Below are 13,985 nucleotides of genomic sequence, written 5' to 3' on the forward strand. Positions count from 1 at the left end.
CCCTATACAACCATTATCCACTAGGATTCTCACCTGTTCGTCCATTACTCTCCTCCTCCCCAGTGACTTTTCTTTCCCTTCATTTATGTTCATGTGGTAGACAATCAGCTGTAAGACTGATTAGCTAATGGGGCCAATATTTTGGGTCAATATGTAGAATTAAACTCTACCAGCAGATCCAAAATACTTGGTAATGATGGTATCTTTACAAGCCAGAAACAAAGATAAGCTTTGGTATAGGGAGCAATGGATGAGGTCAAAGCAGAAATTTTACATTCTTACATCTGGAGACTTTTCACGCAACAAAAAACTGATACTAAATAGTGAATTTTTTCAAAGCATCCCCTGATGATATGTACTGTATGTCCTATTTGTATAGTCTTGATAACTCAGTTCTATCTCTCTATAAATACAAGCATGGCAGAGAACAAAGACTAAAGTTGGACAGAAAATCTAGCTTATGTAACACAGTTTGTATAAAATATGAAAATCTGATTGAGCAATGCTCAAAGTAATTTGGCGCTCCAGCTCCACTCTTTTTAATGGCAGAAAGGTCAGTGCACACAAATGCAATCTAAAAGAAAGACGCTTCTTTTAGATTGCATATGTGTCAGAAGAACCTGATGATCAGCAGCAACAATTACAGTACATTTGTGTTATATTTGTAAGAGGAAGTTTGTGTTGTTTCCTCTTTCAAAAGTTACACAATCTTACTTTAAAAGCTCTTCAAATCTTTGTTTGATAAGAACACTCTTGATGATTAAAACACTCTTTATGCCTGAGAGATCCATTGATCTCAAACCTTTGAAGTTACCATGCAGGTATTTTGCTCTCATGATATAGTAGAAGCCTTCATGTTCGAGGCCTTCAAAAGGCAACTGGATGGGAGTCATTCTTTGAAAACTCTAAATAGCCAGTTTGACATTTAAATACATGACTTCCTTCATAAACAACATCAAAAGTAAATCAAAGATTTCTGACAGTTTTCCAATTCTACGTCAAATTAAACTGTTACGGTATTTGAACACAAGTCTACAGAGTAATGATCCCTCTCGGCCAACCTTTGATTAAACAAAATCTAATAAAATTCTTGGTTCAGATAATGAGTCCATGTGATCTACTGTACCGATCTCATTTTCTTTGATACCAGACTTGTGTGTGTATGTGCACGAGACTCACTGATGAAATTTGTCTGTCCAGTGTAGATGGTGTACTGCAGCTCGTAGGAGGTGACGCTGAACTCGTCCTCGGACGTCCAGTGAACAGTGATGGTGTCATGGGAGGCGGTGCACAGCTCGTCTCTTATGGATGGCGGGGTGGGAGCTATGCAATGAGGAAATAACAGCATGATTCATAGTAAAGCAACAGGTATAAATTGTCACAACACTTGAACTGAACTTGGTCACTTTAGCATTCACCTGGTGCAATATTACGTGGAATACGTTTAAGTACTTTTTTATATATACTTTTCTATTCAGTCTGTATATTAATATTCTACTGTTTTACTGTTTATTTATATTTATTTATATTACTTGTTTCTATTTTATTATTCTTTTATTCACTTGTGAGCAATGCTGCTGTAATCCTGTAATTTCCCCACTGAGGGACTAATACAGGATTATCTTATTTTATTTTATCTTAAAAATAATGATAATCTGATTTAATTAATACATAAGTAATTTTAAGAGAGATGAGTCTCCTCAATATTAGTATGAAGTTTAAGTGCACCGGAGCAGAAACTGCAATGTCACATACAGTAATATAATAAGTCATAAGTGATTTAAATAGTAATACATATGTTGAGATAAAAATGCTGTTTTAGCTTGCATGCATACATGTACTTAAGGCTTAATACTGTATGAGTCCTTTGTAGACCAGACTGATGCAGATCTTACCTGTGAGGTAATCTAGTCCCTCCAGAATCTTCTTCTCTCGAGAAAAGTCAAGGGCAAAGTTGTCAAACGCATCATTCAGGTTGACGTCAGGAATGAGGACCTGGGAGGAAGCCGTCGCCATGGCAACCCTGTGGCGAGGAAAGGAAATGTCAAGGGGACGACAGAGAGGTGAGGGCGCAGAGGAGGACGAGAAGGGACAAGATGAAAGGTGATGCAGAGGGGAACAGATGTGAGGAGCGAGGTGAAGGAGGCGAGGCGACATGAGGGGAAAGGTGGCAGACAGTTGTGGTTTGTGAGAAACGGAAGAAAAAAAAGGGATGGAGGGAATTAAATAAAAACAATAAATATAAAATAAAAACAATGTAGAAATGTATAAAGCATCAAATAGAAGTGTCTGCAACCAGCCCCGTCATAAACTATCACTAACCCAGAGATCCATCAAAACCCAAACCAGACAGACAGTGACACACTGACTCCATGGTCTGTGCAGCTGTGTGGAAACTTGTGCCTACTTCTGCACGGAGCGCCAGTGATCCGTCTGTGGCAGCGTCTTTTGAGACTTTTGTTCCTCAGAGACGAGAAACCAGCCGGTCAATAATGCGCTCAGCCAGGCGCTGGAAAAGAATATGGGCCAAATGAAAAGATGCTACGCTAGTTACAGATTTTGCACAGAGCTTTGTCTGTGTGAGAGAATAAGTGAGAAAGCTTCCAGCCGGTGGAGGCAGGAAAGGATGAAGGTATTACAGAAGTATGCAGGTGGAAAGAGAAACCGCATAGCTGGCCACTTAAAAGATAGATGATTCTCACGAGAGGCCTGGCATTGATCGCAGGAGCTAAAGAGGTTGATATAATGCTTATTTCACCAGCTGCATTACTTTCCAAGATTGGATTTCATGGAAAGAAAAAGGCAAACTCATTGTAGGGCTTTAGGATTTCTGTGTCTTACCACTGCATTTATTCCTGTGTGTCTCGTGTTTAGTGTCTCTCTAAGTCGCCTCTTACCGGTAATAGTGTAAAAACTGGAGATTTCAATATTACCTCCAAACAACCTCCGATGTAATCAAAGTTTACCAACCACTCTGTCACTTTTGCTCCCTCATGGTGTGTGCAGATGTGTGTGTATACACTATGTAACCCACCTTTCTGCTACATTTCGGGCAGTCTGGAGGAATCGGGCGTGGTCATTCTCCTTCAGGCTCTGTTCGGCTTGTGTGATGAGGGCACTGGAGCGCTCCAGACACTGGCGACAGTTTGCAATCTGCTGAGCCAACTTGCGCAGTTTCATCACCTGGTACAAAAAAACAAATACACACCATGTTGCTATGTTTTGACACACCTATTATAATCATTCGCTCAGTTGGAGCCTGTTTTGATGACTGGACTGTTGGTCTCTATATGAGGCATTCATCATTGTGACACGAATCCATAAATATGTTCTTCTACTTCCAGAAAATATGATGACGCTTTTATGTCAAATTGCTCTATAATACTGAAGTCTGAATTGGTAGCTGCCCCTGAGATGACACCTACGAGGTGAAACCAACAAGTTGCCATATTGCAGGCTATTGATTTTAGCTGAAGTTTTATTACAAGCAAAAAATAAATAAACACAAACCCTCTGCAGAAATTTGTGATAGATATTGAATGTGTGGACACTATCTTGTCAGAATACTCTTTGAATTATTGTGCAGTTCATTTAACACGTAGAAACACTGTCACAGGGCATTACAACAGCTTATGTGAGGAACTGATGAGGGGAGGAAAACAAATCAAGCAAAAATGTTGCCATTTCTATCAGCTTTTGACGGCTGCCATATACTCAATAATAAACCTCAAGATTCCCTTTCGGAGAATGCTCATAGACATCGTGAAACAGGAAAACACAGGGACAAACACCAGGAATGCAGCAGAGAAGACAAAGTCCTGCTGGCTCGGTCATAGTTCTCACATTGACCTGATGAACATGTTGCGTAATAGAAGGGCAGAGGTGATTAGCGTAATGCTTTGCTATCTCATTTAATATATATATAATCAGAGCAAAATGCTGAGAAAAAGATTCAAAACATGGATTGGAAACTACTATGAATCCACTGAAAAGCAAATCAAGGGAGAGGTCATCGGTCAGATCAGGGTTCAGACACAAACAAACACACAGGGTTTTGTAATGCTCTGTTGTATGCTTATCAAATGAGCATGAGGAAGCCTATGTAAGCTCATTTGAATTAGAGTAATCTATTTATCGTCATTACGGCTCATATCCTGATTCCTCAAATGAACTTAGCTTGATCAAACTCTCCACAGGAAACTACACAGGCTGCTTGTGCACCTGGAGACTGAGAATTCAATACCAGCCTCAGTACAGAGAGCCTATCAGCAATGATGATTAAATACAACTTTGTTGAACTGTTAAATGGCAAACGGTGAGGTAAAGTTGCTTTATTGTCTGAAAAGTATACCTTCAGTAACAGCTAACAATTTGAATCTCTGAACACTAAAGTTAAATGAAAAAGAGCAGAAACATGAAATGATGAGTGCCCTTAAATAATTAGTCATTTTTATTTTGAATTTTTTTGAATTATGCAAATAAGAAATATAAAAAACGCACACACTGGGTGGCAATCGGTTAAGAGCCTGCCATCAAAAGCTCTCAAAGAATCAAAAGTGTATCTAAGGTGCACTCGCTTTCTACTGCGGTGAAAACGGGGGCTGCTCACAAGCCTCTCTGAGCTGGCAACTTAATGGATTTTTCAATTGATGTCTTCGCTGCTCTTCCACCACATCCACCCTAACCTGTCGTCACGAAAAACAACATTAGAGCGAGTTGTTGACCGCACCGAGAGGAGAGTTTAATGGAGGGCTTATTATTCGGCAACATGTGTCGCAAACAATTTTAGAGATGATTACTCCCTCTCTCTCTCAGAGTAATGGGCAATATGGCAGGATCTGTGTGTGTGTGTGTGTGTGTGTGTGTGTGTGTGTGTGTGTGTGTGTGTGAGCATCTCACCTCCTGTAAAGACACACTTATCTAAAGTCTTTAATCACAGCTTAAATGTTGCGGCGGTGACATTTCAAGCACATGAAAAATGTATTTTGCAAGCACACACATTATCCATCCATCCATTATCAGCCGCTTATCCGGGGTCGGGTCGCGGTGGCAGCAGGTTCAGCAGGCCGACCCAGGCTTCCCTCTCACCCGCAACACTTTCCAGCTCATTCTGGAGGACCCCGAGGCGTTCCAAGGCCAGCCGGGAGATATAATCCCTCCAGCGTGTCCTCGGTCTTCCCCGGGGTCTCCTACCAGTTGGGCGTGCCTGGAAAACCTCTAATGGGAGGCGTCCAGGAGGCATCCTGACTAGATGCCCGAACCACCTCAGCTGACTCCTTTCGACACGAAGGAGCAGCGACTCGACTCCAAGCTCCCCCCTGATGTCCGAGCTCCTTACCCTATCTCTAAGGGTGAGCCCGGCCACCCTGCGGAGGAAGCTCATTTCGGCCGCTTGTATCCGAGACCTCGTTCTTTCGGTCACGACCCAGAGTTCGTGACCATAGGTGAGGGTTGGAACATAGACCGACCAGTAAATGGAGAGCTTTGCCTTCCGGCTCAGCTCCTCTTCACCAAGACGGACCGGTACAGCGCCTGTTTTACAGCTGCAGCCGCACCGATCCGCCTGTCGATCTCCCGCTCCACCTTACCCTCACTCGTGAACAAGACCCCGAGATACTTGAACTCCTTCGCTTGGGGTAGGCAGTTTGTCCCCACCTGGAGGGAGCAATCCACCGGTTTCCGGCAGAGCACCATGAGGCACACACATTATATTTATATTTATCGCTCAACAAATAATTGAAGCTAATGATAATCATTTTCTGTTTCCAGTCTTTCTAAACGCTACGCTAATCATATGCTAAGCTCAGCTAACCTGGCTCCAGTATATATTCACTGTGTAGGCCTGTACTGTAGAGACGTGTATCAATCTTCTCATCAAACTCTCAACAAGAAATTTCAAAATATTCCTCAAAGTCGTTTTCAGGTAAGATCCTGCTAATGGTTAATAGACACACACACTTTGAATGGAAGCATGAAGCTACACATGCTTTCTACACCCAACCCTCGATGATAACCTCCGCCCTCAGAGGATCGTGGTGTCATAACATCGTCACGCTCCCGCTGCCATTCCGTTGGAGACACAGCAGTAGTAATTGGCAGAGCCTCAAAAGGGTCATTACTGTTTTATGTATTCAAACAAATGCCTGCTGTTGTTATTCTAATAACATCAGTTTTTAGAAAACCCCAAACAGATTTGAGTTGTTAATCCTCAAGGCTCTAGCGGAGTTAAAATAGTTTTGAGAAGCAGAGAAGGGTGGAGGACAAGCAGAGTCACATGATGAAGACCCTCGTGCACACACCAGGACGTGGGAATAGTGTGTGTTTTGTTTGGGCATGGAGAGATTAGGCATTCTCCTCAGAGAGAGAATGGGAGCACCTTGCACAGCTCTGCTCACCACCATCACGCCTGCATAATCCTGTTATTCTGTTGCAGAGTCACCTCTGAACACTAACATGAATAACAAACAATATTTTTTGTCTGGGGAAATGCAAAAAACAACCTGTGTTTGGTTGACCTTAATGGTCTCCTCTCCTCCCTGCAGGCAGGCAGACATCCCTTCTAACACACTGTGGTTTGAATTACTCAAGGTGTATTTTATTCATCTTTCTTGACCCTTAAACAGCCTCAAATATGAACACATCACCTACTGACATAAATGAAGCGCTCCTCTCGTTTTTTATGTGTACTCCCCTCTTTCCTTCGTCTCCTACATATCACTCCCTCTACTAGACAGACTTTTACAGACCAAGACTCTCAGGAGAATAAGCCTTGCTCTTTGTCGGCAGTCGCTGCGGACACACTGACACATTTTCTCCTCCCCAACACACGCACACGTTCAGTCCTTGTGTTCAGTGTTTGGAAATCTTTCATCTTTCGACAAAGCTCTTTTGCTGTCTCAGAGGATCTTCCACAAGCACTTAAAACCTCACCCCTGGGAGGGTGAGATTTAGAGTTTGCCTCTGTCCTGAAACCCTTGGTGCTCAAAGGGCAACAAACCACTCATAAACACATGGGCACGTGTACACACACACACACACACACACACACACACACACACACACACACACACACACACACACACACACACACACACACACACTCCAGCAGTCTTCGCTGCCATCTCAGATTCTTTCCACACACATTCAGGTGTGCTGCCTATGTTTTTGCTGCTCTCTTTTTCCTCGCTTATCTTTTCCATCTCTCCTAAAGTGTGATGTGTGTTTGGGTAAACAAGCACGCAACTACAGAGGCAGCCTTATTTTTTTTTTTTAAACCACTCTGAGAGACTCTTTAAGTTACAAAACCAGCGTTTCTCTGCTGAGCTGAGTTTCTTAAATATGTAACTTCACATGGCCGTAAAACAGAACTGTGAATTGACGTACTCTGAATGAAACAATGTAAACTCAATAAACCCAATACTGTTATAAATCTAAAACTGCAATACAATTTATTACATTCGTTTACATGTAGTCTTGATGTCCCTTTTACTTACTGAAACCACCCATCATCATAATTTAATTATTCCTGTAGTCGAGCCAAAAACAGAAAAAAAGTATAAAGACATCATGGGAATATTTTACCTTTGATTCTTTGATCTTCACAGCGATGACCTGTTTTCTCTGGCGGATGATCTCCACTAGCTCATCACACTCCTCCACAAGCTTGGTTTCATGCATGGCTGTGTTCACCTGGAGACAGAGGCAGGTACACATGTCAACATAATGCTTCTTCCTCTCTGTTTGGTGCCATGACGATCCATATGATCACTTACATGCAGAGAACATCATTTGTTTTTCCATTTCATCGTGCATTCTACACACCCAGTGTGCTCCTGGATTAGAACTAACTGGATCTCTCTCTCGACAAGTGATTTCCAAATCTTTAATCGTCACTGGAAAAACATTTTACATGATCCAAGGATCCTTGGAATTGAAGGTGATAAAACATTGCATAAAATAATTTGTCCTCTGAAATGTTCTGTTTCTTGCTGCTGGATTTAAATAATTTAGTGTTCTTGTATGAAATAATACCATCTCATTGTAACCCTTTTTTTTTTTTTTCGAAAACATGTTTATTTCACTCATTATGAACAAGAAATAGGTTGAGGATTGTTGGAATATTCGACTCTTCATTAAAAATGCTCCCGAAAAGGGTCTGTGCAGACACTCATTAATTCACTGACAGATTTTGCTTACACCACAGCGATTTAATAGATTCTGTGATTATTTTAGGACCAAAGTTGCCAAGGTAACTCATCATCAGTTCACCATCTCAGGCTAACACTTAATGAAAAGCCAGCAACTTCAATATCGTGTGGGTGCGTGTTATACACTAAGGGTGTCTGCTGAACAGTTTTGCGGGGTGCTTTCACTCAAACTGGTAGCTCCAGAAGTACCCAGAAAGGAGGAGGAGGAGTTCCACTAACAAATCAAATGGAGGCTGACCATCAACGATGGCCTTAAGGCAACCAACATAAAACAAAAACAAAAACAGAAGCACTGGTGAATGCTTTCTGTTTTCTGTTTTCTGACTGTAGCAAACAGTACTGCTGAGCTGGCAAACGTTATACACTCGTACATCCGCGAATGCATTGTGAGGAGAGACCCTTTCACTGCCCAGACTGGGTTTGACCATTTTTAAGTTACATTTAAATCAAAGATCACAGCAGCAGAGGGACAGTAGAGGCACACATACCTGTATGATGAAAAACTGGAAAAATAAAGCAGAAGATCTAAGAAAGTCTCTTCATTTGAGATTTGGATGCATTTCTTAATAACTAGTTGTGAGAATGAAAAAAGAATAAACAGGCCACAACGATATTAAAAAAGTTTTCTGGAAACTATGAATAAATAAAAGAGTTGAATTCTGTTTTATTGCCACTCTTATGTAGTCATCGTTTCTCATTGATTGTCCCAGATGAGTTTTGTTTTGTTTATTATTACAAATAGTTTTACCATCTGTGGATTTTGTCTCTATACTTTTTACGGATACAAATAAGGTAGTTTAATTTAGTTCAGTGCATTCTCATATGGAGTAAAACCTGAAATGCTATGTCCAGAGAACAATTCATCTCCTTTTAAATGGTCCGTCATTCTTAAATTGGACATGGTTGAGACTTGCTGTCATGCTGCAAACGATCAAACTACTAACCCAACGACAAAGTTCCACTCATTACTCCACAAAGCTCATTATAACCCGCCGATCCACTTAAGCCTCTTTATCACACACACGCGCACACACACACACACACACACACACACACACACACACACACACACACACACACACACACACACACACACACAATTCATTCTGCAAAGCAATCTTATGACTGCAGGTTAGTACTTAAGCAGGATAAATGCAGCCGTCCAGGATCATTGTGAATTACAACTGAGCTACTTGGCAGCTTAGAGTTACGGAAACAATCTTCTTCTCCGTCCTCCTCCTCTTTCACCTCATTCAAAACCTCCTCCTCCTCTTCCTCCGACAGCTCCTGACATTGTATTCCACTCCCTGCTAAACAAACACTATCACAAACTGTGCATCTCCCTATTTATCCGGCTCCTCTGCAGGTGTTTTCCGAAATCACAGTGCCAACTGTTAAAGTATACTCTGGTTCTATTATTGGAATGTGTGGAGAACAACTCCAGCAAGGTTGAAAACTCTTTCAGTGTCAAAGACATTTGCAGCTGTTCCTGCAATCAGGACAGTTGTAAAAATCAGCGAAAAATAAAAGCTAAAACCTCTGTGCTTGTTTAAATTACCAGAAAGTATAATGAATGTATCTTATTGGTTGATGATATTTATGATTACGATATTTCTTAAATTAATTGAGATTGCCATTTCATATTGGAATTATTGTGCAATAATGTAGCACACCGGTCATATTTTCTATGGCAGTATTCATCCTGCTAATGCATATCTAGTCTTACTCAAGGATTCAAATATTCATAAACTACATTATGCAACACCGTTGCGCAATAAAATGCAGTTGCAGCCCATTTGCTAAACAAGAAAAACATGCAAAACAAAACAAAACCAGTAGTGCATTTCTGTAGTGCGTTTTTTGAAGTTGCATCAGGAGGAATGTAAAAAACACCAACAAACTAACAATTATCTGGGCAGATGATATGACTGACATCTTAATATGAACAATTTGTCATCAGGGAAACATTTTCCATCAATTATAAATATGTTTGAGCATCATTGTCGTCAATGTAGCGGACATTTGAGTGCATCCCATTCTTTGCCATCCACTTATTCTCTCATTAGGTCAAAAAATATAAAATTATCATCAGCAAAGATAACTACACTCTGTCAGTAGCTGCAGACATAATTAGCAACTGAATATTATTAAATAAGCCCATCTAGACAAATATGACACAATGTAGCTCACAGATCGCAATCTGACAGCAAAATCATTAAATTAAATGTCCACTACAAACCATCACCACATCCTCCATCACTCGGTGGTTACATTGAGCCCATATGCTCCCATACATCATTAAGTTGAGTTCAGCTCCAGCATTATGTCAAGATTAAATCTATCGCACAAATTTGTATTCAAAGTACTGTATTACTTACAAGCTGAAATGAAATAAAATGAGCCATGCTGCTACATTTGCTTTCTGGCTTCAAATGGCTGACAGTCACAATAAAACACTCACTCTGTGCTGTTTCAGCAAGTAATAGCGTGACTGGAAAGCGGGGCCAAGCCGAGTCAATCGGAAGTTGTCGATCACACAGAGGTGGACTGTAGGCAGGTTTTGAACCCCTGCAATTGTGATTAACATTGTAATCTCTCACTATTTTGTAATTTTGAAAAAATCAGTTTACTCCAGAGAGATGAACTGAATTGTGTGTGTGTGAGTTTGAATGATTCTCCAAAATCGAGATGACATTTTTGGGAAAAAGAAAGAGAGGACAATGGCTGCCTTGCACAATGTGGAGCCTGGGAATGTCACATCTAACAGATGGCAACTCTGAGACAGTCAGACACGATCACACATAATGTGACATCAATTCATTTGTGGTTCAACAAAATCAGAGCCCTGTTGTCTGAAGTGCCATGTTTTAAAAAGTGCCCCACAAAGCATTTTGCTTTTAAATCAGACCAGTAAAAGTAAACAAAGATAATTGTTTTTGGGGCATTTATTAGATATCTGAAAGTAGACACATGACAAGAAATGAGTGACTGACACACAACAAAGGTCTGTGTTGGATGTAAAACAGGGATGTTAAAGTTCATGGTTGGCACCTTAAAGCTTCAGATGGTAACTTTTATAAATATCAATATAATCATATTTAATTATATTTGTTCAACTCTCACTATATCCTGACAGGTCATGAGAAGATAATCTGTGAAAAATACTTATTTTAAGCAGGACCAGTCACTGCTTGAGAACTCTGGTCAAACTGTCAAACAAAGTGGCGCTGGTCAATATGAATCATGATTCAGTTACTTCATTGTCTATTTCTCAGAAACATGTTTTAGTGTCCTGTCAAGCTGTAAAATAAATGGGAACGTTTGTGAACCGGCCGCCATGTTGAAAACAGTTGTGCCAACACCAAGCACCACCCCTAAGCCGGAGAAAAGTGACTAACGTATTGTACGTTTCTTTGGATAAAAGCATCAGCTAAATGAAATGTAATGCAATTTTAAAGCTAAACAGACACTGTTTCAAACTTTATGATGTTGTTGTATTGTGTTTTACAAATATAATGTTATACGGTAAATTAATGATTCTAAGCAAACTGGAATAAAAACTACAGTGCAAACATAATATACCACATTAAAAGACATTAATATATTCAGATGTGACTTTGCCATAACATTTGCCATATTGCGGTATGCAAGATATTCTACTGTCCTACATCACACTCACAACTTCAGAATGTGGACATCCAGGGTTGCCGACAACACGCACAGACAATTGAACAATGGACGGCTCCCAAACTGACCCAGTCTGGCCAAAGTGGCTCCCATTCAAACCAAGTGAGCACTGGTTCGGAACAGCTGTTAACCTCTTGCTGACACCAAAACCTTCACATCTTGAATCAATTTGGTGCTCATTCCTCTCCAATCAGCTTTTCCTGCCTCCTATCCCACTTTACTTTTCCCCACTTCTTCCTATTATACCTCTGGTCCCCATTCTGTCTGCTTTACTTCGAAGACCCCCCTTTGCCTCTGTCTCTCAGACATGATCGTCTCAGAAAAATGCAAGGATTCAGTCTGACAGCTTTATCTCCGATGCTGTCCACAGATTCGCGGATAGTTCCCAGAGATTTATGACACCTTTGTGGCACCTGGCTTTAAAACAGGAAAGAGTGGCTTTATGGATGGCATAAAAGAAAGTGCCAGACATATATTATGGAGGTTATGTCGGAAAGAGGTGATACATGGGAATGCTTCGCTGGTAGTGAATTTGAAGTAGGGCTTTTAAAGCGAACAAAGTGTTTGTGTAAACTTTTATATGCTAACCACATTTACTTATATACTATTAATCAATGATTAATCGTCATGATAATATATAGTATATGGGTTTGGAGATAAACCGACACAGTCCTGTTGAAGGGTGAATTGATTCCATTGCAGTCTTTTTAGCACACTAGCTAATGGCAATTTTAATCCGCACCCCTTTGATCCAGATGAAATTTTTAAAACAATTATTAGATGGATTACCATGAAATTTGTACACACAATCATGGGGCCCAGAAGATAATGATTTCCGTGATCCCCTGACCTTTCCTTTAGCGCCACAGTCAAGACGCAGTTTTCACTTATCCTACTTGATAAATTGGAAAAAGCATTTTTAATAGACATTCATAGTTCCCTGACTAAAGACTTTGATGACCCTCTGACTTTCATCTAGCAGTCAAAATTTAAATCTGTCCAATACCTGCAAAACTTACACATTCCCATCGGACTTCATGTTTAGTGCTCAGTATAACATGTTAAAATGCTGAACTAAGGTGTGTACTGGGTAAACATTAGAGGCCTACCTGCTGAACTTGAGCATGTCAACATGCTGACATTAGGCATATGGCTTAAAGTATTGCTGCTCTTTCACTAACATGAATGGACTCGACAGATGGAAAATTAACATCAATATTCAGCACAAAATCTGAGAAATATATAATTTCACGAATGAAAACGTGGTGTGGCCATCTGCTGAAGGCACAAACAATAATAACTGCATGAAGACGAGAATTATATTTTAGTATCTGCCATTATCCCACAGCATTGATGTCCTCGTCTTCGCCTGAAAGTGGAACTGCAAATGGCTTTGGAAATATAGCAAAGACAAACAAAACCAGCGGACTCTTCGATCTCACTGATACTGACGGTAGAAAGGTAAAGAGAGGCGAGATGAGACCTGATACAAAGGATTAGGCAGCATTACAGCCATCTCCACACGGCTCATTTATATTCTGCACACAGTGGGATCAGCGTCGGTGTACACAAACCTAGACAGTTCTGGCTAACGACTTACAGCTCAATGTTTAATCAGCAGACATACATGTCTGAGAATTAAACCCAGTGGGCTCTTGATGTGATTCTTTCCTTTTTCCCCATCAGTCATAATACGCACACACTTAGAGCTTTATTAGTGAGCTAATTTATTTCCTCCCAGCTGGCAACACAATTGTAGGGGTTGTGAAAAAATGGCTGTTGCTTTCGACCGCTTCCACAAACAATACGAACGCGACATTTGTGGTGTCTGGATCTTATACCTAAAGATACAGTATACGAGCTAGGCAGCGTACACATGTTATGGAAAGCCCTCATTAAAAAGACGTCAAAAAGCAGAGTTTCAGGAGAGTGAGTCGACCCATAAACACAGAGAATAAGAGTGAGATAAAGTGGGGCAGAGAAAAATGTTCTGTTGTCGAGCTGCAAAACACATTCAGAGGAGCGGGGAAAAAAAAATCAAGAACTTCACAACAGTGACAAAGTTCTCAAGTGCACAAGCCATTCAGGAGG

General features: G+C 40.7%; 1 protein-coding gene across 1 annotated transcript in view; it reads right to left on the reverse strand.

The window, feature by feature from the left end:
* mid2 (midline 2) overlaps positions 1-13,985 on the reverse strand; it is a gene marked incomplete at its 3' end in the record, with an annotated part of 60,267 nt that overhangs the window by 17,469 nt on the left and 28,813 nt on the right. Inside the window, exons 4-7 of the mRNA XM_079228427.1 lie at positions 7,582-7,689; positions 3,035-3,183; positions 1,896-2,023; positions 1,180-1,323 (exon numbers count right to left, since the gene is read on the reverse strand). Of these exons, the coding sequence (XP_079084553.1) occupies positions 1,180-1,323; positions 1,896-2,023; positions 3,035-3,183; positions 7,582-7,689 (529 nt within the window). The remainder of the gene's footprint in view (positions 1-1,179; positions 1,324-1,895; positions 2,024-3,034; positions 3,184-7,581; positions 7,690-13,985) is intronic.

The sequence above is a fragment of the Taurulus bubalis genome (genome assembly GCF_910589615.1).
Source record: "Taurulus bubalis genome assembly, chromosome: 13".
In the NCBI taxonomy this organism is placed as follows: Eukaryota; Metazoa; Chordata; class Actinopteri; order Perciformes; family Cottidae; genus Taurulus; species Taurulus bubalis.